Raw genomic sequence first — 26,118 nt, 5'->3', positions numbered from 1 at the left:
GCTTTGACATGAGTTGTGGTGGAAAGTTGCAGAACAGCTGCTTCCTATCACTGAGTTATTCAACAGATGCTCTTAGATTGTTTAGTAATGAATTAAACAAAATACTTCTCCTGATACCAGAGTTCAGCTGTTTTATGTTTTCTCAACTACGGCATTAGTATTTTTTTGAGTCCTCTTCTGCCTCACTTGGCCTTCATGAGCTTTTGAAGATAATCACTAAAATATGTAAATGAACTGGCTAGTGTTTTAGGGATCTTATCAGATCTTGATGGTATGAACAATGAACACTCTATTTAATTCCTTCTTTTTCTTTCTTTTTTTCTTTTCTTTTCTTTTCTTTTCTTTTCTTTTCTTTTCTTTTCTTTTCTTTTCTTTTCTTTTCTTTTCTTTTCTTTTCTTTTCTTTTCTTTTCTTTTCTTTTCTTTTCTTTTCTTTTCTTTCTTTTTTTCCTTTCTTTAAATTTTTCTGCTTTTCTGGCTTATGTTCCCACCATGGCTTATATTGCTTGTAAGTAGTACTAGGGATATGGTCACAGTAAACCTCTTTTTGTGATGGTCAAAGCAACAAATTGTATATAGAACTCCAATTACAATTTATAATCAACACAGCTGTAATGAGACATCTTGTTACTCTGTTTCTCCAAAAAAGATGTCAAATAAATCTTTTTTTAAACAATTTTCAAAGCAAAAAATGATTTTTTAATTCCCCTTCCCCCTCCCCCCTCCCCCCCCCCATGGAAACTACACAGGACTTACTTTGATTAATCAAGTAAAAATTGTGAAACCTTCTCAAATCAAGAGCAACAATAAACTCCACTGGGCTTGAATGCATGGCTCCTGCTTGTTCTGAAAGATGATTGAGGGATTCTGAATAAAAAATTAGTGAAGTGTAATGTGCTCAAAGTAATGTGAATTTTTCATTGATTTATTTAATGTCTTCATATAATTATGGAAATACCGGAAGAAATTATGATTTATATTCATAGGCTTATGACTACCTTCATTTAATGAATATTTTAACATATGGAGCGACATCCAGACTTAGGCCTAAGAGCAGCAGAATATAAGGCCATACACTGCCTGAATGTGAAACATGTTCATCTGATATTTGTTAAGCTGTAGCGATATTTCTTTTGGAAGAGAATTGTGTTTTGTAGGCCTCTCACTGGTAATATGCTTTCATGAAAGGTTAAAGGTAAACATAATGGAAATCATAACACATAAAAAAATGTGACGTCCAATTCTGAGGGAATTTTGCAAGCATGCAGGTCTTGACCTGAATAAAGAATTCTAAAGCCAAATCTTTCATTTCTTATGCCTGCAAAGCTTCCTCTGGCAGCAAATTCTGGATTCATGAATCACACGTTATCAGATGCTTCATTTCATCCCAACAGATGAAACATTTGATTTTAGATTTTTTTTTTTTTTTTTTTCATAATAGAATAATCTAGAAGTCCAGTATCCAGGAATACTTCTGAATTCATTTAAATATTAAATGAAGATTAGATAGAAAAATGAATGAAAATGCCTGATTTTGATCGAATGTTACCATGAGAACTTCAGTGCCTTTAAAAGATATATTATTATCAAAAATTATACTGCCATTTTACAAGAACTACTATAAAATAAAGTTTTAAAATTAAGCAGAGTAACTAAAGGCACACCTAATCTGTGACACGTTCAATGAAATTGGCAAGATTAGAAAAGACCATGTCAACGATCTTGCTGAAGTCGTTGAACACTCATCCATTTCTTCATTAGCTCCACCACGCAGCAACTTCCCTGCCAAATTTCTAGACATATTCCTCAACTTAAGTTGTGATTTGCTAATTTAGTGATCAAGCATTTAAATCATAGAAAAAAAAAAATTAAGATGTAATTAAGTGCTATTTATTTGACTAACATAAGTGCAACTTCAGTACATCATGCTACAAAACGTTTTACCCTGCACCAACTTAAAAGTAAATTCTATCTAATATTTTCTTATGTGATAATCATTAAATTTACATTTTTAGAAAAAGAAAGCTTTTTTTTTCCTCATCACTGCTTTAAAATATGAGCAAAAATCTTAGAATCAATCAGAAGTTTAAGACTTCAGGAATACCTCAAAGAATCCATATGTTTTAAACTTATTCAAAATTCTGAGTGGAAACGTGGGCATATTCAGCTACTTGTAGCTACTTGTGTTATTTCAGCAGCAAAATAGATGAATCTTATTAAAATTATGTAGTTACCCACAAAACCATCCTTGATTGGAAGAAAAGTATTTAAGTATTTATATGTAAATGCATTCTGAATTATATATAACAGAAGTGTTGTATTTTTATAAGGAAATCATGTTTACAAAGAAAAAGAATATGTATAACAATATATGAATTCTGTTTTTCTGATTTAATTTTATATTCTCAGTGTCTGTAGATCACTATTTCCTCAAAAATAAATAAACAAAAACCAATGAATACAATTTTTCGAAAATATTTTTTATTATAAAATGTACAGTATATTGACCTAAACATTATAAAACACTGTAATGCATCAGAGTCTTGTAAAGACCAATAATTTATAAAATGAGACCAAAAAATTCATTGTTACTCTTTCTAGTCTCATAGTCTAATTTAAAAATATATATAAAATATATATACGGATGACTTGACTGGAGCATCCATAGTAGCTGGAAAAGGTTTGTTTGTACATTATGGTAATTAATGTCTGCATGTAATTTTATTAAAATAGATCACTCTTATTTGCTAAATTAGTTTTTGATTTTGAAGAGCTGATAGGAGAACGAACAGAAAAGTTAGTAATCATATTCTATAAGACTAGATTATGTAAAAGCGCTGCAGGGGATAAAGAAAAGTATGTTTTTCCAAAATACTAAAGCACTTCTATCACTGCAGCTCATTTATTAGCAGTTAATACTTCTTTGGTGCTTTTAAGGTGCTTCTTACAACACGGAATAGCTTTGGACTATTGACAAAAACAGAATACTTCAGGTCTCAAATGCTACTGAATAGCATGAAAAAACACATCACATTGTCTTAACAATTTAAAGACCTTTTCCAATGTGTTAATTTAGATACATCTACTGCCTTCTTCTATTGCAGGGAAGTACTATTATGTTGAGTACAAAAGCAACGCACTTTGCATGAAAACAGAATTAATTTTTTTTCTGCCATCAGCCTTCCTGGCTTTGTTGCAAACAGTACTTTCCTTGCTGGCAGTGACTGAAACTCTAGCACTGAGCCAAAGGCGTTTGTGTTAGTGTTAGAATATGTGTATGTAAGTTGTTTTCGAATCACTGCCTAGTATATTTTTAGCAGTGCATTTATAGAAGCCTGCATCTCTTTGAGAAGACTGCTGGATGACTAATGACCCCTGAGGGTGGAGAAATTTGTTTCCATACAGACGAGATTGAGCTCCTGTTGTCAGATGAGATTTGTCTGGAAGCTCCCATGTTATTTCTGCTTTAGGAATCCCAATGGCCATACAGCTTAGTTTTACTGAATTTCCAGGCCTGGCATATATCACAGGTGCTGGCTCACTAGTAATCCGAGGGGGATAGGCTATCACGATGACAGGCACGTTCATAATAGAAGTACCGTAGTCACTGGACACCTTGCACAGGTAAGTGCCCCTGTCAAAAACAGAAGCTTCACGCACTGTCAGTGAGCCATTCTCCAGGAGGGAGAAGCGACCCACAGCCTGGGGAGCATCCAGGACCATCCCATTGGGCAGTGTCCAGGAGATCTGCGCCCGTTGGTTTGGCTGGGTGATGCAGTGGAGCTGGAGAGTTTCTCCATTGATGATGCTCACCAGGTTGTTATACTGATTGCTGATTTCTGGCCTGAGTCCCACCTTCAGGAAGACTACCCGTTCCACGTAACCACCTGGGTTTCTAGCTGTACAGCGGTAGGTCCCAGCATCCCCTGTGGAAAGACCACTGATATGTAAGATTCCATCCCGCTTATGGTAAAATCTGTGCAGACGGTTGCCACTCAGCACTTCCGTGCCATTGGGAAGGATCCAGCTTGTGGTGGGCTCAGGGTATCCCTGGACTGAGCAGTTCAGATTGATGCTGTGCCCAGCAATGGCAGTGATCCTTTCATTGACAGGGTCCCTGAAGGAAGGTTTCTCCAAATGGTCTGTGATGACGAGCTGCACAATCAGTCTTGCTTCACCTCCTTCGTTCCGTCCAATGCATACAAGCTGCACTGCATCTGTCTGCCTCACCCCTCTGATGTCCAAAGTACCGTTGCGATGCACAGTGATCCTGTTTCCATAGTAGGGGGCTGGCAGGATTACTCCTTCTGGAAAAGCCCATAGGACCCGTGGAGCTGGAATGCCTTCAGCTTTGCAGTCAATAAGCTTCCTGCTGTCCCTGATAGCTGTCTCCCTTACAGATGTTATTGCATTGAGATGCCCGTTGATTCTGGGAGGTTGAACATTGACATGGATCCACACTACTTTCCGATCTTCTCCAGCACTGTTCCGCACTACACAAGTATAGTTACCACTGTCAGATCTTTGTGCCTTTTGGATGAGAAGGGTGCCATCCCTATATACCTGGTATTTCTCAGATAGAGTAGGAATGGGCCTGTTGGTTGGGGAAAGCCAAGTTACTTTGGGTGTAGGTTCTCCTTTGGCTTCACATGCTACTGTGACAACATCACCATAGGGTACATTAATAATGACATAGGTTTTGTTTCGGATAGTTGCAGGTTCAGCCACTACTTTGACCCTTACTTTCATCTCATCCTTCCCAATTTGGTTCTCAGCGTAGCAGGTGTAGTCCCCTTCCTCTCTCAGTCCAACATCATTGAAATACAGGGTTCCATTATTGAAGACGACATATCGCTTTGTCCGGCTGCCACTGTCATCTGACTGCATGAAGGTATTGATCATGCTGCCATCCGGAAGACCCCAGGAGATCTCAGGATTTGGTAGACCAGTAGCTACACAGTCAACTTTTAGGTCACCTCCATACTTGACCTTGTGGTTATTCTCATTCTTGTGTTCTATTTTTGCAGGTTTCATCATCACATTCACTTTGAGGACCACATAATCATCCCCAATCTTATTGCGAGCCACACACAAATAATCTCCTGCATCTTTATCTGTAACTGAATGGACAACCAAAGTCCCATTGCTGAATACTTTGATTCTAGTCTCCAAGTTACTGTAAGGAAAGAAAAGAGGACATGAGTTGCAAAATCACATTTTAGTAATTACTGAGTGTAACCTGGGGAAAAACAACAATCCAACAGTATGGAAACACAGGAGCAAAGCTGTTGTTAAGACAATTAGATGATCTGAAATATCCAAGACTGTCACATGAAAAAGAAAATGGAAAAAAATAATTCCATTGACTCATAACCAAACAATTCTACCCTGCTTTGTGCAGTGACTTTAATATTATTCCTTTATTTTGAATCTTCTGACTACATATGCTGAATTCTCTAACACGTCATATCTGAATGATATACTCCATACAAACCTATATGGAATGTAACTGTAGAGTCTGATACTTCAGTACTCAGTTAAAAACAAATCGAGATGAGCTACTTCCTCTGGCCTTAGTTTCAACATTTTTAATTTTAATTAATTTTTAACCCTCAGAAAACTCTCAGAGAGGCAAAATGTTTAGACTCAATAATATAGAGTAGGTAACTTCTACAGTGTTAATTTATTAATGATCTAAACTTCAAAACATGGCAAAAAAAATTATATGTGCTAAAAGGCTATTATTACTTTCCAGTGCACTATGGAATTAGTGCATTGTGGCCAGAAATAATTTCCTCAGTAGATTCACACTTTTCTCCCCAACGTGAAGGTGTGCTATATAAAATGAAGATCATAGAAGAGAAAAAAAAAACCAATAATCTGTAGATTACTCAAATACACTGTTTGCCCAATGAAAATATGCTGACTACATTCCACTATTAAGAAAGTTATTGGCAATGGTGTATTTAAATTTCAGTATATTTCTTGTATACAGTGCTCAAAGAGAATTTATAGAGTAGAAACTGTGTTTTCAGTGAACTATGAGAACAGTTTTGTTGTTTTGGAGAAGCAATATTTTACTTGATATAATGAACATTAGAGAAGGTATTATTTTAAGCATGGTAATATCTAAGTAAGGTAACATTAATTTATCTAATGTTAAAATGTTCACGATTACTTAAGTCATTATCATTTCTTTGTCCCATTTTTACAGTGTATAATGATAAATACAAGTAGAATTGAAAAATAGTGATCCCAGTTCTTCTGGGGGAAGTATGGATCTATGCAAACTCTAAATATATTATTTTTGGCACTGGACTTTTTGCTACATTTACAGAGACAAATAGTGGCAAATTATTCTGAACACTTGAAGCCGACTTTTCAAGAGTACTGCTGTTTTTAGGAAAGTTATGCTATTACATTACAACTTGACCATCTTTTGATATAATTTCAAATTCTTCCTTAATGGTTTTAGGTCTAACTCAAAACTCACAAAAGAGTGAAATTTCAACAGATATGAGTTCTCTTTTCTTAATGTTTGTTCAAGTCTAATTTAGTTTCAACACCTGAAATAGTAATTTACCTGTGTAGGGAATCAATCATCCTTTTGGAAGGTAACCTCCATAGTATCCGAGGCCATGGGTCACCAGAAGCACTACAGTCCAAATGCAGGATACTGCCATACGTTACATCTGTCCTCTGAGGAGAGCTCCCAGTGATCTTAGCATTAGATGCTTGTTTCTTCACATGAAGTTGTATTATTCTCCTGGCGGCTCCCACCATGTTGGCGGCAATACACTCATAGACCCCACTGTCCTTGGGGGAGACATTGCGAATATAAAGAGTTCCATTGGGAAAAACAAATAAATTCCCATTGACAAACTGGGAAGGTCGAATTTGTGTGCCATCAAAGAGCACCCAACGGATGCTGGGCGAAGGTGCTGCTTTGGCAGTGCAGTGGATATTAATACTGCTACCAAGGGGCAAGGAAATGTTCTCTTGCTTATCCTGTTGAATGATGGGGGGTAAGGCTGCAATGTGGAGCCTCACTGCTATGCTGTCAGCTCCTGCAGCATTGCTAGCTACGCATTTGTACACTCCCCGGTCTGAAAATGTTGCTTGCTTGATAGATAAGGTTCGATTTTCATGAAGCATTATCCTGCTTTCTGTAGTAGTGACTGTCTGCAAAATCTTCCTGTCTGGGAAAATCCATGAAATGTGTGGACTTGGAATCCCACTAGCCTGACATTCCATTGCTATGGTATCTCCAAAATAGACAGTGACATCTTGGTAGCGGGAAAGTAAAATTTTGGGCTGATGGGCTACAACTGTGAGCACAAAAATCATTTTATCTACGCCATGCAGGTTCTGAGCTGTGCACAAATACTGTCCACGATCCTGAAGCTGAGCATTTCGGATAAGGAAGGTACCATTTTTCAAGACTTCAAACCTTTGTAACCGGGTGTTGGCTGTCATTAGAGCTCCTGAGAAAATGAGAAGAAAGAAATAGAAAGGCAAAGGGTTGGTTTTTTAGACATGCATTCCTGCACTAAAGAAGCCTCATGGAAGACAACAGAACTACTTAACACCAACTACAACTTCAGATGGATCACATGACATCTTCTGACACAGTCCACAGTCTGTTTCTAGTTCAAATCTAACCATACTAGCTTGCAAGTACATGCAGTATGGGAACATTTACAGGCCCTGTGCTTTACTTTAGAACTTCAGAAAATCTCTCTTTTGCTTATGGAGATAATTCATACAACATTGTTTAAGGTAGCAAAGCTACCAGTTATTCACAAGCTTTCTAATAAGTTCAACTGCTGTGAACAAGCTTTTGGTTGCTATTCCTCCTTCAAAAAATAAATTCATTAAATGCTAGAGCTTTTATTTTACTACAAGAAGTACTGCTAACTTATTTTTATCTGTAACTATTGATTGCAATTAATCACATTTTATCAGTACTGATACAAAATATTCAGTGTTTGCTCTTTGTTTTGGACTATCCCTGTAATTATGTTGCATTTCTATGTAAAATCCCAAGTATTAGTACTGTTAAAACTGTGTAGAAGATTTTTTCATCTGTCTTACCTGTAGAGACTTTTGTCCAAGTAATAAAAGGCTTTGGTTCACCCACTGCATCACAAGGGATAAGAGCATCTGTTTCAGCGAGGATGGATATGCTCTGAGATCCTTTTGTGATAATTTTAGGTCTTTCTCCAGGTGTCCTGAAATTGCTTGAAGATTGAATTATAGATAAATTGTGTGATGTAACGCCTCCCACATAAGGCACATATGGAACTTTTTGGTGATATTGGGCATTTTTAAGAGGCTGAAGAGGCTGAAGTGTAGTGGATATCTGGGGTCTTCTGCTCTGAGAGAAAAAGGATGGAGGGGTTATCTTCAAAATTACTGCTGGTGGTGATGTGGTGGTTGTAGTATGTGAAGGCACTGGAACAGCTGTAGCTTTCTGCATTGTAATCCGAGGAGGGGAGACCTGGGCAACCTTCTTCTCATTTATGTCTTTTGGGACTGGTTGACCAGGGACCAGAGGTTTAGGATGTATACCTAAGTGAGGTAAAATCCTTGTTCTGTTGAACAGGAATGGCACTCTGGAACTGGGATAGTAGGGTATCTCTTGACTTGGTAGTCTCCCTGCTGTGCCTCTGTTATCTGGAACATAGTTGCTACCAAAAAATCTTGAATTAATATTGTATCTATTCTGACCCTGATTACTAAACTTGCTTGTAGGGAATACGTTTGTTCTGTGAAATGGAGTAGCTTGTGTTGGGGTAGTTGTCTCTCTCTCAGAGGCAAAAGTTTTTTTGTCCTGGATGGTGTGTGCTGCATATGCTGTTATCTCTGGTTTGTTTGTGTAGTGAAGAGGCTGATGTGTCATAAAATAACGAAATGAACCTTGTGTTACAACATACGGAGGCTTCACTGTGCCTCTTACTGGAACATGCCTTGGAGGTACAACTGGCAGTCTTTGATTTAGGCTTGGTATCATTCCAGCGGGTGGATGGGGAAGGTTTGGATTTAGCAATATACTGTTGTTTGACCTGCTACTATACATCTCTTTGAACTGTTCCTCTTTAGACTGTATGCTAATCCTGTTTTGACTAGAGAAAGGAGTAGGGCGTACATTCAGTCTTGAGCTCACCACCATTCTTTCACTTTCTGCTTCAACTTGTTTTACTGCTGGCAACCTTTCTTGATTGAAGGCATTACTGCCTTTGGAAGTATAATGCAGAGAATGACGTAAAGTGCTTGAGATGGGGGGAGGAAGAGTAGGAGGTTTTGTAAATGGAATAAGGACATTGTGTGTAGTCTGAGGTTTTTCAGATGTCTGCAAAGTGGGATCGTGATGAAATACATTCGATACTGTTTCCTCCTTATCCATGGAAGACGATTTTGCCCCAGCATGAGACACAATAGATATTTCTGTTTCTGTAGGTGGAAAAGTTTGAGTTTCCACTGTGCTGAAGGAGGAGGACAAAGACATGATTTCTTGTTGCTGGTGTGTCTCCGTTGTTGCTGGTGTTTTTAAAAATTCTGTGGGCTTCCATAAGTCCTCTGAATCTGAGACATCTTCAAGAACTTCCAGTGTGTCAGCAGGAATACTTAAATCTGTCACGGTAGGATACATCGGTTGGAATGTTCCAGAAGTAGCTTCATTAGACACAACATCCAAGTGAAAAGCGATGGTCTCTTCCCGAGATTCTGGGTAAATGGATTTTGTAGATGATGTCAAGCTGCTCCTATACTCAGAGGTAGCCGTACTTGACAGTTCTGCCTCACTATCTGGAACTTTAGAATGTGCTTTAAGGCTCCTCTCTTCAGATACATTCTCTAATGAGTTAAATGTTGACATTTTATTTTGCTCTGGTTTCTGAGCTGCACTTGACTCTTTTGTGGGAGCTGTGTTATGTGCAACATATGATGACAAAATTGTGATGGGTTCAGTCACTGGAAGTACCAAGGTTTCAGGAGTAGAGTGTGTCACGTATTTTCTTTCAGGTTGAGAAGTAGTAGGCCTAAAGAAAGAAGCTGTGAGCACCTCTTTAGTTTTGGTCATTTTCTCTAGTACAACAGGATCAGTAACTAGTGAAGGAGTGATTTCCCTATGTTCCTCTTCCTTAGCCTGTATTTTGACACTGCTTTTAAGATCAGGACTTTCAAGTACTGTAGAGGAAGCCTGGGTCACAGCTTCAACTTTAGATGTTCTTGGAATGTTAGGCATTGCCTCTGTAGTTAAAACAACAACGGGGAAAGGTTTTGTTCTTTGGCGGATTCTATTTGGTCTCAGTCTCCTTCTCCCATAAGGCCTTTTCCTAGCATGCTGAGTAACTAGGGAAGATGTTGTTTTCCTATAGGGTGTTGATGTTGTGGCAGCAGTCGTCAATTTGGTGATGGAAGCAGCAGTTATCTTCTCTGTTTTTATGTAAGAAACATTTGTACTTGGAGAAACAAATGTGGGATCTGTTTTTGGAGTAGACAGGTTTCTCTGTTCTCTTCCCTGAAAACTCTCTGTGTAAGTGCTGGACACGCTTTCTTGAGTCACCGTACTTCTGTGGGTCTCTGATTCTTCCTTGCTCTGGACCTTGCTAGATATAACAGCTGGAGAAGTTGTACTTAAATCTGCTATTTTTGTCTGACCAGTGGATACATCTCTGTGTCCATGTATGAAGTCATTGCTTTTTACTGTAACAGATGAAGTGGAACTTACAGAATCTGTAGGGATGTCATACAGCTGAGAAGGTGCTAAACTTATACTGCCGATACTCATTTGATCCACTTTGTTGAATCTCTCATTTCTCTCCAAGACACTATAAAGATCTACAGTCTGAGATTCAGCTAGGACAGAAGCATCAAGTGGTAGCTCAGCAAAAGCAGAATTTTCCTCTGACTTAGAAGATACAGTTGCATCTATATGTTCCACTGTGAATGAACTACTCTGAATATTAAGATAGTTGGTCACTGTTTCTTTGGTCAAAGATTCTTTAGTGACAGCATGAATATTTTCTGTGACTACAACTGAAGAATCAGCCCTGCCATCCTGATGCTTCTGCCCTTGGGGTTGCACTGTTGCAAAGACAGGACTCGATACAGGGATTTCAATAGAGTGTACACTTGCAGGTGTTTTTAAAATTCTTTGGTCATATAAGCCTTCAGTTTCTAGCCCTGTTATTGTGGACCAAGCTGAAAATGCTTTACTGCTGTGGGAAACAGTGACTGAGAATGGCTCATTTTCTCCCAGAGGTGATGCATCAGCAGAAGAATCTACTACATCAGCTGTTGTCTCTGAAGGCAGAGGGATGGCTACTGGATGAGGGACAGGAGTAGTTTTCTGCACATCTGATGGCAGTGCAGTTGTTAACAAAATGGCTGTAGCTGTTGTAGTTCTAGGAAGGTTCTTCCCACGGACCTTTGCCAAAATGTCAGCCCAGTGCTGTGGATTAATCTGTTTGCTTGCCATATTAATTCTCCTTCGAGATTCAAATGCTCTTCGGCCTTCCGCAACATTGCTGTCTTGGGTTCTATCAGTACCTTTCCAAATTTTCATTTTCCTTCTGCCTTTCTTTCCCTTTTTAATTTGAGCCTCTAGCATTTGGTCACTTTTTTGTTTAAAGGATATCTCCCTGTCCTTCAGGTGATTCTTTCTTCGTGGGAATTCATCAACCCCTCCTGTGCCTGATCCTTCTCCATCATCTATGACCTGCCCTCTTGTTTTTGATGAGCTTTTTGAGCGTGTGCGTTTTTTCAGTTTTATCCTCTTAAATGACCTGTCAGACACCATTTTATTTACTGTCACTCTTACAGTAAACTGATCTGATCCCTGCTGATTGACAGCCACACATCTGTAATGGCCACTGTCACTGACGTGGCTTTTTGGAATAAGCAAAGTACCATTATCCATCACATATCCTTTTGAAGAGTTTGACAAAGCATTAAGTACCTGGCTGTTTGGAAGAATCCAGCTCAATTGTGCCTCTGGGCTGGCAATTGCACTGCAAGGCAAAACTATGGGATCTCCAACATTTTTTTCAACTCTCACTATATCTGAGTCAGTTACTTGAATAGCAGGAGGCTGCACTAGAAGTCTGTAAGTCATAATATCCATATCATCTCTCACTTGGGCAGTGCAGTGATACAAGCCAGCATCAGTATAACTCACTGGTTTGATTACTAGTTGACCACTAGTGAGAATGGAAAATCTGCTGTCCTTTTGATTAAACGGTGCCTGCAGTTTTGTCCCATCTGGAAAGAACCACTGAATGAAAGGACGCTCAGAGGCTTTCACATTGCAGTTCAGCTGACACTCTGACCCTTCTACCACATTCTGTGCTTTCCTCGTGCTTTGATTTTGTTCTATCATTACCCAGCTTCTCTGCTGCCTCATGTCTTTGGTATGAATTGCCTGAGAAAACACAGTAAAAAAAGATAGCACCACTTTTTTCCCTGTACTCTGGCGCCTGTTTAATTGGATATTTATAAGAGGTTGCATCACCCAGGAAGGCTCAGCTAGTATTTGAGCTTTTACACCTGTGTAATAAAGAGCATCATAATCTGAGCCTTGCTTGTAGTGATAGCTTATTTTAGGCTCCTTGCTGAGCATAAGTTCCCTTTCTAATTTGACTGGCACTTCACTATAATAAGCAATCAGCTTCCACAGTTTTTCATAGTTCTCTCGATTCATTGGGCATTCAAAATCCAATGATATTGTAGCATTTATATCAATCTCCTGAGTCTGGATTTGATTCCACTGAATCTTGGTAGAGCCTGTTGGTTTCTTGATTTCACAGTTCAAATGGACTACATTGCCATGCTCATCAGTCATATTCAGTGTAATGTTCCATGGAGAAGACTGAAACACTTCCAGGGGGAGTTCATAATTCTCACCATCTTCTTCATCTTGAGTGCTGCTATTGTACCTCAGTGAGGACTGAATGATAGGTTTCCTACAGGAAATATCTTTCAAGTTTTGGATATCTTCTTTTTGCAGCTGTTTTGGGCTGTTGCACCTAGGACAAAGTTGTCCCCCTTCATAGGCTTTGTCCTTTTTGCATTTTAGAACACCTGTAAGCAAAGAAAAAACTAAAAAAGTAAAAGAAAACACAGGTAAGCTGTAGAATTGTGTCCCAGAGTTAAAGAATTTCCGAGATCATAAGATGCCATGGGAAGCATGGTATGACGCATGACAGGTGGCATATGGAAGCCAACGTTTTTTTTAAATGCTGCCTCTTTGTTTTCACAGTTTTCACAGGGCCTGATTCTCCTACCAACCACAAATTCTTCTGACTCTAATGACAGGTTACTCTGTTGTAAATTAGATTTGTTACTTCTGAATCAAGTGACTAGAAATTGGGGTGTCCAGAGCAACAATTTAGAAGCCTGCAAATATTTATGCTGTGTAAAAAAGCCTGCATGTATACAATGACAACCTGCTTACCTATCTTTTGGACCTCTGAAGACTAGGTCATCCCACCTTTCAAAAATGTACCATTTGCCTGAGAAATGCCAGATTTTTCATTAAAAAAAATCCAGAAGGTTTTTAACCTTTCGTTGCTACAGGAGAACTATAGAGTATTATACTGGCAACACAAAAAAAATTCCCCCATAGCGACTAAATTTACTGGTTAGTTCCTGCACTTGCAATCTTTTGACAGAAGAAAAAAATGAAAATGTCGCCTCTTCCCTGATCTCTGAAATAACGGCAAACAAAGAACAAAACTGTAATGAAAAAATAAAGATTAAACAGAGGAGTATTAGAACAAGAAATGGTATCCTTGAGTCGTTCTATCAGTGCCAATAAGACTCTTGTCTAGAAAACAGCAGTCATGTATTTGTGTTTAACTTTACTACAGTTTCAAATGTTGCCTTATATAACTGATTTGGATACATGCTGCATTCCAGTTTTTCTAGGAATAAGTGTCATGTTGATCACTTCTGAGGAACAAAGGATGAATGAACGAATTACAACGCAAATTTCTAGAAGAAGGTGAAAAGAACTTCAAAAATGTCGTTACCTTTTTTTTTAACAGAAAAACATATGCTTTGCTTGTCTGAAATATAAGGTTTATTGAGAAATTCTTACAAATGTAATAATAAAGTGAACCAGTCTATCACTTGCACATTCATATATGTTTCAAAGATGAAGTAAGCATACTCCATGATAGGACTAGCACATAGTCACCTTATTAGCAGTTGCTACGCTGGTCTGAAATAGTTAAAGTGATCACTGAAACAGCACTGCTGTTTCCCAGTCAGAATTCCCACAGAAGTTAGTGCTACAGCTGTACAACAATACAAAAACTGTCACACATGAAAATGGCATGGAATAATTATCTTCTCTTTCCTAAAATCACTGTTGGTTTATTGTAGAAAATAATCAACTTGAATAAAAATGGTAGCAAGTCATCACTGTGCAGGGAATGGAAGATCATCTAATATTTCATCATTACTACTTGGAGTGCATCTTAATATAACCACTTATTTGATAAGGGAGAATATATAAGAACATTATTACATACATACAGTAACAGTCAGACGCCTCAATTATGGCTCCATCAGTGACACTTACACTATGTATTAACACTTCTAAAAGTAAAGCTAAGTACTGCTAATACTACTACTTTTCCTAGTAGTACAGCTAAGTGCAAAATTGCAATGAACATATTCTAAGATGACAAGATCCATCATCATCAAATGCTTCAAATGGTTATATAAATCACTCCAGAACTCTTCTAAAACCTCTTCAGTTGCAATTAAATGATGATTTCCCCTTTAACAGCTGTGGTATAACACTAGTCACTCTGGCCTACTATACAATAAGCACTTAGTAACCTGAGATAGGGCACTCAGATACCTAAACTGAAAACAAGCATTCAAAGAAGCCCACATTTAATGGGTTCCTGACCTACAGGCATTATACAACTGTTTTGTTTTCTTTCTGTTTCTCATATTTTGCTTCTGCATATGTCTAGAACTCTTCCAGCCTGGTACTTTTCTCACATCTAAGCCTACATGGTGGCAGACATTCCTCTGAAAAAGTAGCACGATTATAGATGTAAACTGCCTCCCTCAGAAAAGTAAGTTGTGGTCTCTGGAGAAATGCCAATGAATAACAGCATTAAAGTTAATAGTTCAAAGTTAAAGGACTCACAGAGGAATCTGGAAACTTGATTTCCACACTCCTTCCTTTGCGCAACAACATAGTGCACACAGGCATCGTGTAAGTAATGCTACCCAAAAAATATCAAAGCTATTCATATGCAAAACTTTTTTAATATTATGACTTGAAAATGCATTTCTAATCTTGTTCTTACCTCCAGAATTTTCACTCCAATCAAGGAGCCACTGTAAGCTGCAGTCACAGGCCCAAGGATTCCCATGAAGGTAAAGATTCTCCAGCAGTGGCATACCTTGAAACATCCCTGCAGGCAACGTGCTAATAGCGTTTTCAGATAGGTAGAGATGTCTTACTGTTGACAGTTTAAAATAATTAAGGACCATAAATGTTGAAAAGGTGTGTGGATGAAGCTGCTGGAGTAAATTTCCTTCCAAGTGGACCAATCTCAGAGAAGTTAATCCATTAAAAGCATTTGGATGAATAAACTCGATTCTGTTGTGGTCCACATGCAGCCTCATTAAACTTGAAAGTCCATAGAGGGTTTGGCCAGTTATAACTTTCAATTTATTGTAACTAATTTTGAAAACCTTAAGAAGAAAAAAAAAGAAAAAAAAAAGAAAAAAATAGATTAGATTTTGTATCTAAATCCAAACAAGCAGTCCAAAGTTTTCCTCACATATTCAAATATCCCTTGCACCACTAAAAAAAATGATTTGCTGGACAAAAGCTGGAAAATAAACTGACTATTATTTGGCATTAACAAGCGTGACATTGGCAAAGTTAACAGAAGTCCAATATTTTAGGGCAGTGGGAATGTTATCTTTATTCTAAGAAAGATATATTAAAAAAAAAAAAAAAAAAAAAAGCTTATTTTTGTCCTCAGTTATTCATAGAAGTCAGAATTTAGGAAATCTAGGAAGATCTGAGTATTACCTGCAGGGACATGAGATCTTTCAGAGCACCATTAGGTATATTCTGAATGTCATTTCCATGTATCATAAGCAGTTCCAGTTTAGTGAGTCCTGCAAAGGAGTTTTCATATATAGACTGTATACTGTTAAACCTGGAAAAAAAATCACAATGTAATTAGATTTTACACAGATGACCTTTTAAGATCCCTTCCAACTGGGATGATTCAATGATCATGGACTGCAAATGTAAAATTAGTGTAACTTAACTTTCAGCAAAAATTGGATGCATCTTAGCACATTGTCAAAGAGCCAGAAGTAACTGAAACATTTTTATAAGGCCAAGTATACTTAGCTCATGTTTACATTAAGATTTCTTTCAAATCAATTAATGGCACTTTAGTCTTAATTTAAAACTGGGAGTAACAAATAGGCGTTTAAGTTCTAATAGTTGTCAGTATGTTTTTCCATGCAGTTCAGTTTATGGAATGGTAATAAATTAATGGCCTGTATCCAATCCATGATGCTATGGAGCTTGGCAAACTGGGCTGCAGTGTTGCCAAAACAGCATCTAACAATCAATGAATGAAGACTTGGAAAGAGGACATTAAAAATGGATATCTCCCAAACAACAAGAGACGCAGGAAGTCACATCTCACATCGTGCTTAACTGCTGCAACAATTAAGTGGCTGCAACAATTAAGTGGCTGCATCAATTAAGTGGCTGCATCAATTATTTACACAAGATCTAGGAACTGAGCTTCCAATCATGTAATTTGAGCCCAGGAATGTTTATTTAAGAAGTAATACTGGAAATCTACTTTAAAAAAACTATTTGATTTCACTTTGCACTAACAAGTCAGATTTTATTTGCCAGTGCCTAAGTCTTAAGTTTGGCTGCCTAGTTCTGCATTTCAGTTTTCCAAGTGTAGACACAAAATCAGATATACGTGCTAATCTGGGCATGATAGCTCCAAATAAAGCATGCAATTGTAAAGATTTTTTTCCTATTTTTAAGAGTTTCTTTCTAGGCATGAAGGGAAGAGACATAGAGAAATGTAAATACTTTGATGAGGGAATACTTCTAGATTCTCATCATCTTACCTATCTGAAGATACTGAATTTAAAAAAAATTCAGACTAATATTTTGATATTTTTAGTCCTACCACGGACCACTTATATTTATACTGCAGCCATCCTACTAAAACTCCTTTATCTTAAATCAGTCCTTCTGGGGAAAAAAAAAAAAAAAAAAAAAAGCCAACTAAAAAACAACCTTCTTTAAATATTACAAATTAAATTTTCCTAAATTATTTCTATTTAGGAAATGAATCATTTTTACATCCCAAATACATAGCACCTTAAAATGGAAATATTCTAAAATGTCCACTCAAAAAATGAAAGAAATGCAACAGATAGGTAAGACTGTTTCCAAAAATGTCATCTGCAGCAACGAAAATACAAAATATGGGAAAGGACTTTTATGGTAGCACCATCAAATAATGTACTTTTATTAAAAGATAAAACAAACAAACAAAACAAAATGCCTACATAATTTAGAAGCTTAGAAAAAGATTTTTAAGATTTTCTGAACCAATTTAGGAAAAGAATTTGCTTTTGTAGAATTTGATGTACAGGGGAGAGGTGACTGAATATGTATAGTTTTCAATGTGGGAGAAGGAAGGGGAGGGCAATTTGATGCACTCTACAGTGACAGGATTTTTGAAGAAAGTAACATTAGGTAGGCTTCAAAGAAGAGTAATGAGTCAGAGAAACAAGGACCTGGATTACTGATCAGGTTCCAAAATACTTTCATTGCACAAAGAGGCATATAAGGCCGCTTGGAGACATATGTTCTGCTGTATAGAATTTGGCCAGTCTGCACTACAGTTTCTTTGGCAAGCACCCTTTAATGAATCTGCTTCAATGACTCTCTTTGGAGTCATGCATTAAGTTCATCAAGTTAAGACAAAATTAGTAGTCTTTGTGTATGAAATTTTATTTTCTCAGAGGGGACCATGAACAAATAGCTGAGAGCCCGTTAAAAAAAACAAAAACAAAAACAAACCCACATCCTTCACACAAACACAATGTTTTAAGATTTACCCAATTGGACATTCATTCAATTCAATTTGTAACTGCAGTAATTAGACAGTTATGATTAATTCCAGTAATTTGACTCTGAGATGACTAAAAATTGAATGAAAATTTTAAAAAATTGATTTCTGCAATACAGATTTACTGAGTACTTGGGAATATGAGAATAAAATCAGACTTTAGATGGATAAATTAGTGGTGGACAGACATTTTAATCACAGAGGAAAAAATAAATCAAGATCCCTACTATCACTCAGCATCATCAGACACAGGTTACAGGCCTTGGGATGGTGGAAGGAGTTCATACCAGCCGGTGAAGTAGTTCTGATATCAAGAAGAAGAGGACTACAACTTTTTACCATGCTGTGTCATGCAATGGCCCTACACAGCACTTCTGGGATATACAGCCTGTCAGCAGTCACAGAATCATAGAATGTCTTGGACTGGAAGGGACCTTAAAGATCATCTGGTTCCAATCTCCTGCCATAGGCAGGGCTGCCATGCACCAGATCAGCCTGCCCAGGGACCCATACAACCTGGCCTTGAGCACCTCCAGGTATGTAACATTCAGAACTCTTCTGGGGAATGAGTTTCAGAACCTCACCACTTTGTGAGTAAAGAATTTCCTAAGTCTCCCCTTTTAGTTTAAAGCCATTCCCCTTTGTCCTAACACTGTTAAACTTTTTACAAAGTCAGTCTCCTGTTTATAAGCTCCCTTCAAGCACTGGAAGGCTGCAATGAGATCTCTTCTGAGCCTTCTCCCAGGTTGAACAAGCCCAGCTCCCTCAGCTTTTCTTCACAGGAAAGGTGCTCCTACCCTTTGATAAATCCTTGTGGTTATCCTTCAGACCCATTCAAACATCTCCACATCTTTCTTGTGTTGGGAGTCCCAGGCCTGGACACAGTACTTCAGATGGGACGTCACGAGGGCAGAGGTAAGGGGACAATCACCTCCCTCTCTCTGCTGGCTCTCTCTCTTGATGCAGCCCAGGACAGTGGGCTTTCAGCCTTTGCACACTGCTGGCTCATGTGCATCTTCTCAACCCTGCCTTCTTATCTCACAGTCTAATAGATAGATGTGAATTGGCAGTACTCAGAGAAAGGTGAGCTGGAGCCTGAATTATCTCCCCCCAGAGCAGTGATATCTACTTCTATCACAGTTAATTTCCTTGGGAAAAACAAACAAACAACTCCAAATCCTATGGAATAACTTGTCTTCACTGTACTGCTTTGAGATATGCTATCTCATTGTGGTCCAAAATGCTACTTAGAGAATTTTACTTCTACTACATTTTTGTGTATCAGGTGTAACAACATTTAGCAAATATCCCAGATTTAATCAATACAGTTTTCAAACACTGTAAGATGCATGTACTATTTGTCAATAAGAAGTGGCAGCGTAAAAATGACAGCACCATAAAAATACTTATTAAAAAAAAAAAACTTTTTTTTTAAACATGGAACTTACACTAAAATTCCCTTCATGCCTGTAATTGCAATGTTTGAAATACAGTGTCTGGAAGTAACAACAATCTGCAATTCTACTTAAAAAGTGGACACAAAGATCCTGGAATGCCGCATGTGTTCGAAACATTCCAGGATTCCACACCAAGAACGTAAAACTGTTTGCTATAAACTGCAATACAAACCCAAAATTGATCCTTTCCACATGTTTAGAAATCCTTGACGGCACGGCTGCTAAGGATCGAAACGTGCAGTGGACTTCGGTGGGGACGTAACAGGCGCAGGGGTGGGGGCAGGCCAGGGCTCCTAGTGGAAGCCCCAGCGCCAGGATCAGCACCACGGAGAGTGCCCCCACCGCGGTCCTCTCCCGCATCTTGTCGGCTCGCCTTGCCTCGCTCCTCCTGGATTGTCCAAGGGAACAAAAAAAGGGGGAATGGGGAGGGGGGCAGAGAGAAGAAACGATGATTTTTTAATCCCTTGAAAACGCTTTATATACTTTTTGATGCTCTGCAACCTCCCAGAAGTTCTGTAGGCAATTAAGGCAAAGTTCAACTGAAAAGAGTTTTTATTTCATCCAAGTGTCTTGCCACTTCAAAGTCTACTTTTTTTCTTGTAACACATTTCAGTACCTATTCTACTAAAGTTGTTCTGTCTCCATATGGTAATACATTTCATAGGCTTGCTCTACACACCAAGGCTAGTGCTCATCTCATCTAAAAATCAGAATTTCAAAGGAAGCATCTAGTTCAAGCAAGTTGCCATGGCTCCCTCTACAGTCGATGAAAGAAAGATAAATCATTTTCATCACAAGGTAATACTAGATATTTATCCCATCAGAAAACTGCCTAAAATAGTACAAATCAACCTCCTGAGGTCCCTAGCCCACTAACTAGATTTAGATTTAGAAATACAAGCACAGCCCTCAGAGGAAGCACAAGCGCAAGGTCAGATGTATCCATAGCAGTGCCGTGTCCATCAGCACTGAAGTTCAAATTCTCAGAGCAGCGCAGGTGAAGCCCAATGGCTGGACTCATGGAGAGGCATTTGAAGAGGCACACTATGTCAGAACTGGCAAATAAATGCAACTGTTGATGAGCACCTTGAGCACTGACCAAGTCTGAGTATCAAGTAATTTGTACAGATGTCTCATTACAGATGAAGCCGCCTAGCTTTGAAGAAAGTTTGCCTCCCTGTTCTTATCTCCACCATCAAAAGACTTTGAGCTGTTCAGATTAAAGCCATACAAGGAGGCAAACTACTATTAGCCTCAGAAATTTAGCATTCCTGCTCTTGTTTAACAGTGTGACAAAGAGGGAAAGACAGTTCTGCTGGAGATTATTAGTTCCATTAGTCACTACTTTTAGTATAAAAGTAAGCTTTTCTCAGATCTGCCAGTTAGTGAGTTTTTTTCATCATTTTTTGCATCATGTGCAAACCATTAAGTTCAAAGGAGAGGCTCATCGAGATGAAGACGTTTTTCAAATATCTGCGGTCAAGTTAATGAGACACTTACCATTCTTTGCAAAAAAAAAAAAAAGAAAAAATCAAAACCCAACAGCTTATAATTTGCTCTGAGACTATTCAGGTGCCGTTTTCCTTAATTCCCTCTTCAGCGAAAACTACCTTTCAAAAGCATCCCACCCACTCCTGGGAGTGGGCACCTCATAGAACTGCCCGAGCCGCTTTGCGCGGAGTCCCAACGCCGCGCGTCAGCCCTCAGCAGAACCTCGCGGGTCCGGGCGCGGCCGCATCGCCTCCTTCCGCCGCCGGAGGGCGCCCCGCGCGCCGCCATCGACGCCTACACCTCGGGCCCGTCACCGCGGGCAGATGCTTCCCATTAGGGAAGAATTTCCCCGCAGGGCTCCGCCCGCAGGGCGCCCCGCCGCCGCCCCCTTCTCGCCGCAGCCCGGTCTCCTTACCTGCGGGCCAGCGCGGCGCTCTCAGCGGGCGCCGCCCGCCGCTCCCATGCCCCCGGGGCGCTGCGGGCGGGCGGCGACGCGGAGCGGAGCGGCGGGCCGGCACCTAGCGGGCTGCCCGCGGGCCCTCCGGCAGCGGCTCGCCGGGGCACATCGCAGCCCGCGGCGGCACGTTTCGACGCCGCCTTAGGGCTCGTCATCGCTCGTCATTTTGCAGAAGTCGCCGCCGTTCCTGGGGTCCCCCGATGAGCATAAACAGGGCGAGGCGGCGCTGGGGAATAGTGCCGCTGCTCCCTCCTTTCCCGTGCCGCAAGTCGCCCGTCCCCCCGAGTCGCGTGGTCCTCAGTGCCGGCGGGAGCCGAACCCGTCCCTCCGGGGGCGGGTGACGGCGGCTCCCCACCGCTGTCCGGGCGGTCCGGGCGCGCAGCTCCCGCGGCGGCAACCTCCCTTCGCCCGCGGTCGCATGGGGACGAGGGGCGCGGGGTGCCCGGCGCCGCGCTCCGCCACTCCGGCCGCCTCCTTGCGCCAGGCGCTGTGCAGGGCAGGGCGCGGCGGAGCGGCTCTTCTTGCGGGGTGGGCGGCCCCTCGGCGGGGGAGCGCGGGCGGGACCGCGCCGGGGGGCGGGGGGCGGAGGGGCAGCCGGAGCCGCGGGGGGGGCGCGGGAGCTGCGGGGAAGGGGGAGCGCCTCGGCCGGGGTGGGAGCTGGAGCTCGAAGAAGGTTGCGGTGTGGAGCGGGGGAGGTCCAGCGCGCCGGGAGCGCCCGTACACTCAAGCACACATGTTGACTAAGTTTGCCAAGCTCCCTGTCCCGTATGTGATTCTGAAACAGGACGTGCCAGGCTAGACTTCTTGTTCTTCTCGTAGTGGTATTCAAGCAGCCGTCGTTCTCTGGATGCTCTGTCACAACACTGCCGCTGAAACATGCAGCCGGTCTGTATGGGAGAATTTCATCTCCTGCTTCAGGCTTGAGGAAAGACACAGTTACATGCAGGCAAACAGAAAAATCTCTAAACTGGAATGGGGAGACAATGAGAGTAGCTCAGGAAAAGGCAGCACCACTAATAAGATGAACCAAATGAATGTAGATTGAGTTGTGAAGTTCCTTTTACCTATAAAATCCACCTGAGAAGTGGACTTTGGTTTTGCCAAGGAAAAACTACAATCACTAAATCATGGACTCCTATTTTCATGAACTCCATTGGCAACCCTGCTCAGGGCAGAGGGCTGGAGCTCAATGAGCTTTAAGATCCATTCCAACCTAAGCCATGCCATGATTCTATGATTCTAAGATTCTGTGATTATGATTTCATAAGATCATAGAATTATTAAAGTTGGAAAAGATGAACAAGATCATCTTGTCCAGTTATCAGCCCAACCCCACCATGCCCACTAACTGTGTTCCTCGGTGACACATCCACATATTTCTTCAACACCTCCCTGGACGGTGACTCCACCACCTCTCTGGGCAGCCTGTGCCACTGCATCACTGCTCTTTCTAAGAAGAATTTTTCCTGATATCCAACCTGATCGATTTCCTCAATTTCTATACTGTATTAGAAATTTCTTTAGTACATAGTTTATTTCTGGTCCAGTGAAATAGGCATCACTCAGATTAATCACAAAGGACTGTTTTGATTATCACCATCTGTCTTGTTACACTGCATGTTTTTTAGCTAAACTCAATTTTCTGTGCTCTAAATACCCAGTGTACCAATTACCCCCACCTGTACTTGAACAATAAAGAATTCTATCTTCCAGGAGTTGCAGAAATCAGCACAGATCTCTCATAAGCTCTGAGTTTCGGTGTGGAGCTTTTGAATTTGAATTTCTGGCGTGCATTAAAAAGAATATGGCCAGCAGGTCAAGGGAGGTGATTCTGCCCCTCTACTCTGCCCTGATGAGGCCATATTTAGAATACTGTGTCCATATGTGGTCTCCCCACTTCAAAAAAGACAGGGATCTCTTAGAAGCAGTCCAACAGACAGCCACAAAGATGATAAAGGGCCTGGAGCATCTCCCGTATGAGAAAAAGGCTGAGCAAACTGGGTCTGTTCGGCCCAGGGAAAAGACTGAAGGGGGATCTCATAAATGTCTATAAATATCTGAAGGGAGGTGGGAGATAAATGGAAGAGGCCAGGCCCTTCTCGGTGATGTGTAGTGGTAGGACAAGGAGCATTGGCCTAAAACTTGAACATAAAAAGTCTGATATAAACATGAGGAAGAACTTCAGTACAGTAAGGCTGATGGAGCACTGGAACAGACTGCCCAGAGAAGTTTGCCAGAGAAGTCTTCTATAGAGATATTCAAGACCTGTCTGGATTCCTACCTGTGTGATCTGTTGTAGAGTTCCTGCTTTAGCAGAGGGGCTGTACTCAATGACCTCTTGAAGTCCCTTCCAACCCCTGCAATTCTGTGACTTTGTGAATTCCACCTTTAAGGTGAGAACATGGTGAACAACATTATGTTCTAGTCTGTAAAGCCGTGTTAAGCACATGATCATTAATTTAATACATGAAATGAAAATATGAGTTAACCATTAATGAACCATTGGCTCTGAAACCTGTGAAAGGTGTGGCTCTCAGAAAATGGAGGCAAAAAAGCCCAGTTCAACTGCTGGCAATAATCCCTTGTCACAGTTTAAAACTGGACAAGTCATATCTTCCAAATTCACTAATAAAAATTCAGTTTTGGGAAAAAGCTTGTGTCCATAGTTTTAGCTGTGGAACTTCTTAGGAATGAAAATATTTTCAGTTGGACAAAGACTGAAACTGTTTTGAAAAATGACCCCAAAGAGTAAAATGCTTTGAGTTCTTCTGCGCCACAGAGAATGTTTCCACCATATATCTATACTCAACTTGCAACATTTTGTCTCCACCAGTATATTATCCAATCCCCCTCACTTATCCCAGTAAAATTACAGTGTGTAGAGCCAGTTTGAAAGCAGCCAACAGAAAGCTGAGCTCACTAAGCTCTGACTGAAGATGGCAGTGGTCAGAGTTCTTATGCTCATGTCTGTTTGAAGGCAACCACACAACCCACGCATAATCTGATAACCCATAATGGCAGTGGGAAGGGAAGGAATTATTTTGCCTTAATATGTCATTTTTTGAACAAATGTCACAGTAAATCTAGAAAAGCTTTGGCAGATCGTCTGTTACAACACTACAAATGTTGGAAAATGGGGAAAACACACAGTTTGTTTCACTCAATATATCAAGTCTTCAATCAGATATGTTATCAAGCCAGAAGTAGTGTGTGGAGTTATATTATTACAAATTGCTACTACTGTTGCTATTTCTATTACTTTTAGTATTACTGATGAAATTATTTAAACAGCCTCTGAAGTGTTACTTTCCAATCTTTATGTTTAAAATAATAGCATTATCATTACTTCTATTTTGACCCTTCTACCATTGGGTAGACACCTGCTTGCTCTAGTCTCTCCTTCTCATAGCTTATAGCTCAAAGCTACTATTACTATGCATACAGTCTCTGTTACTGGGAGGGGAGCTATTCAGATACTCCAATCATACATAGAGGAAGTTGCAGTTGACTTAGCTGTGATAGCCTTTTACACTTAATGTTCATTCAATGGCATGTTCATTCTGAAAATAAGTGAAATTAAAATAAATCACATAGTAGGTTCAAGCAGATGTAGAAATCTGTGCAGCTAGAGCTGGAAAAAACATGGTACAAAAATCCAGATTGCCAGGATTGTGTAGCAAATACTTTGGTACTTTGAGTTTGAAATTTGAGAGGAATTTCATTCAAAAAATTGTGTTAAGCTTTGAGGGTGTTTTTGAATAAATAAATAAATAAATAAGTAAATAATACAAATATTAGAGTGACATTAATCAATAACAGCATTTAAATCACTAATGCAATGCTCACTGTCTTTAACACAAATGATTTTTCAGACAAGCCAATGTCAGTATCAACCCATAGCTTGTGTATTAACAGTAAATCATGCAACGGTACAGTAACAGTAAATGACATCAACAGTTCATTAGCTAAAACACAACTTTTTTTGACAAAATAAAAAGAACATCCAGCTCTATTACATATTTATCCTATTTCAAGATTTTTCATTTCTCATGGAATCCAGCTGAATCCAGTTAGAAAATTACGGAAAATTATTAAGGACAGATTTATTTTATTTTTATGTAGCAGATACAATTAGGGAGTTATCAGCAAAGGATTATCTGTGATTGGTAAGTAGTCATAGGTGTTGCACAGGCCTGGGCAGTACTGTGTTCTCGTTATTTTTTGTAGGTTGAAGTTTCGAGGATATTTCAACAAGAGACATGTACTGGTATCTAGACTGGCAACCGGTATATGTCAGTTGTCAGTCAAGCGATGTCAGGATGTCTGGTAGCTGTTGCAATAAATATACCTTCAGTTACACTGGTTAAAGATCTTACAAGAGTGGAAAAGGATGTGTGAAGCAAATAAATGGTGGAGATAAATGTCTATGTCACTGTGATGTGCTATTTCAGCTGCGGCACCTGCTGCTTACCATACTTAACAAGGAAAGTGCTAGTAGTAGCAAGGGAAACAGAGCAGAACTATGCAGAATGGTATGGAGCAACTCTCTCTTT

General features: G+C 39.9%; 1 protein-coding gene across 1 annotated transcript; it reads right to left on the bottom strand.

Annotated features, from left to right (window-relative positions):
- Nucleotides 1-2,458: 2,458 nt before the first annotated feature.
- On the bottom strand, nt 2,459-22,116 carry MXRA5 (matrix remodeling associated 5). Its single transcript, XM_085212828.1, has 7 exons — nt 21,524-22,116; nt 19,790-20,005; nt 16,069-16,198; nt 15,332-15,722; nt 8,094-13,082; nt 6,583-7,483; nt 2,459-5,175 (listed from the first exon to the last, which is right to left on the bottom strand). The coding sequence occupies exons 1-7, from the start codon at nt 21,718-21,720 to the stop codon at nt 3,264-3,266; spliced, it is 8,736 nt and encodes a 2,911-aa protein (XP_085068954.1). The 5' UTR covers nt 21,721-22,116; the 3' UTR covers nt 2,459-3,263.
- Nucleotides 22,117-26,118: the final 4,002 nt, after the last annotated feature.

This window comes from Meleagris gallopavo, chromosome 1 (assembly GCF_905368555.1).
Source record: "Meleagris gallopavo chromosome 1, MGAL_WU_HG_1.1, whole genome shotgun sequence".
Classification (NCBI taxonomy): domain Eukaryota; kingdom Metazoa; phylum Chordata; class Aves; order Galliformes; family Phasianidae; genus Meleagris; species Meleagris gallopavo.
The sequence above is the reverse complement of the archived record's forward strand: the minus strand, read 5'-3'. Positions and strand labels throughout refer to the sequence as shown.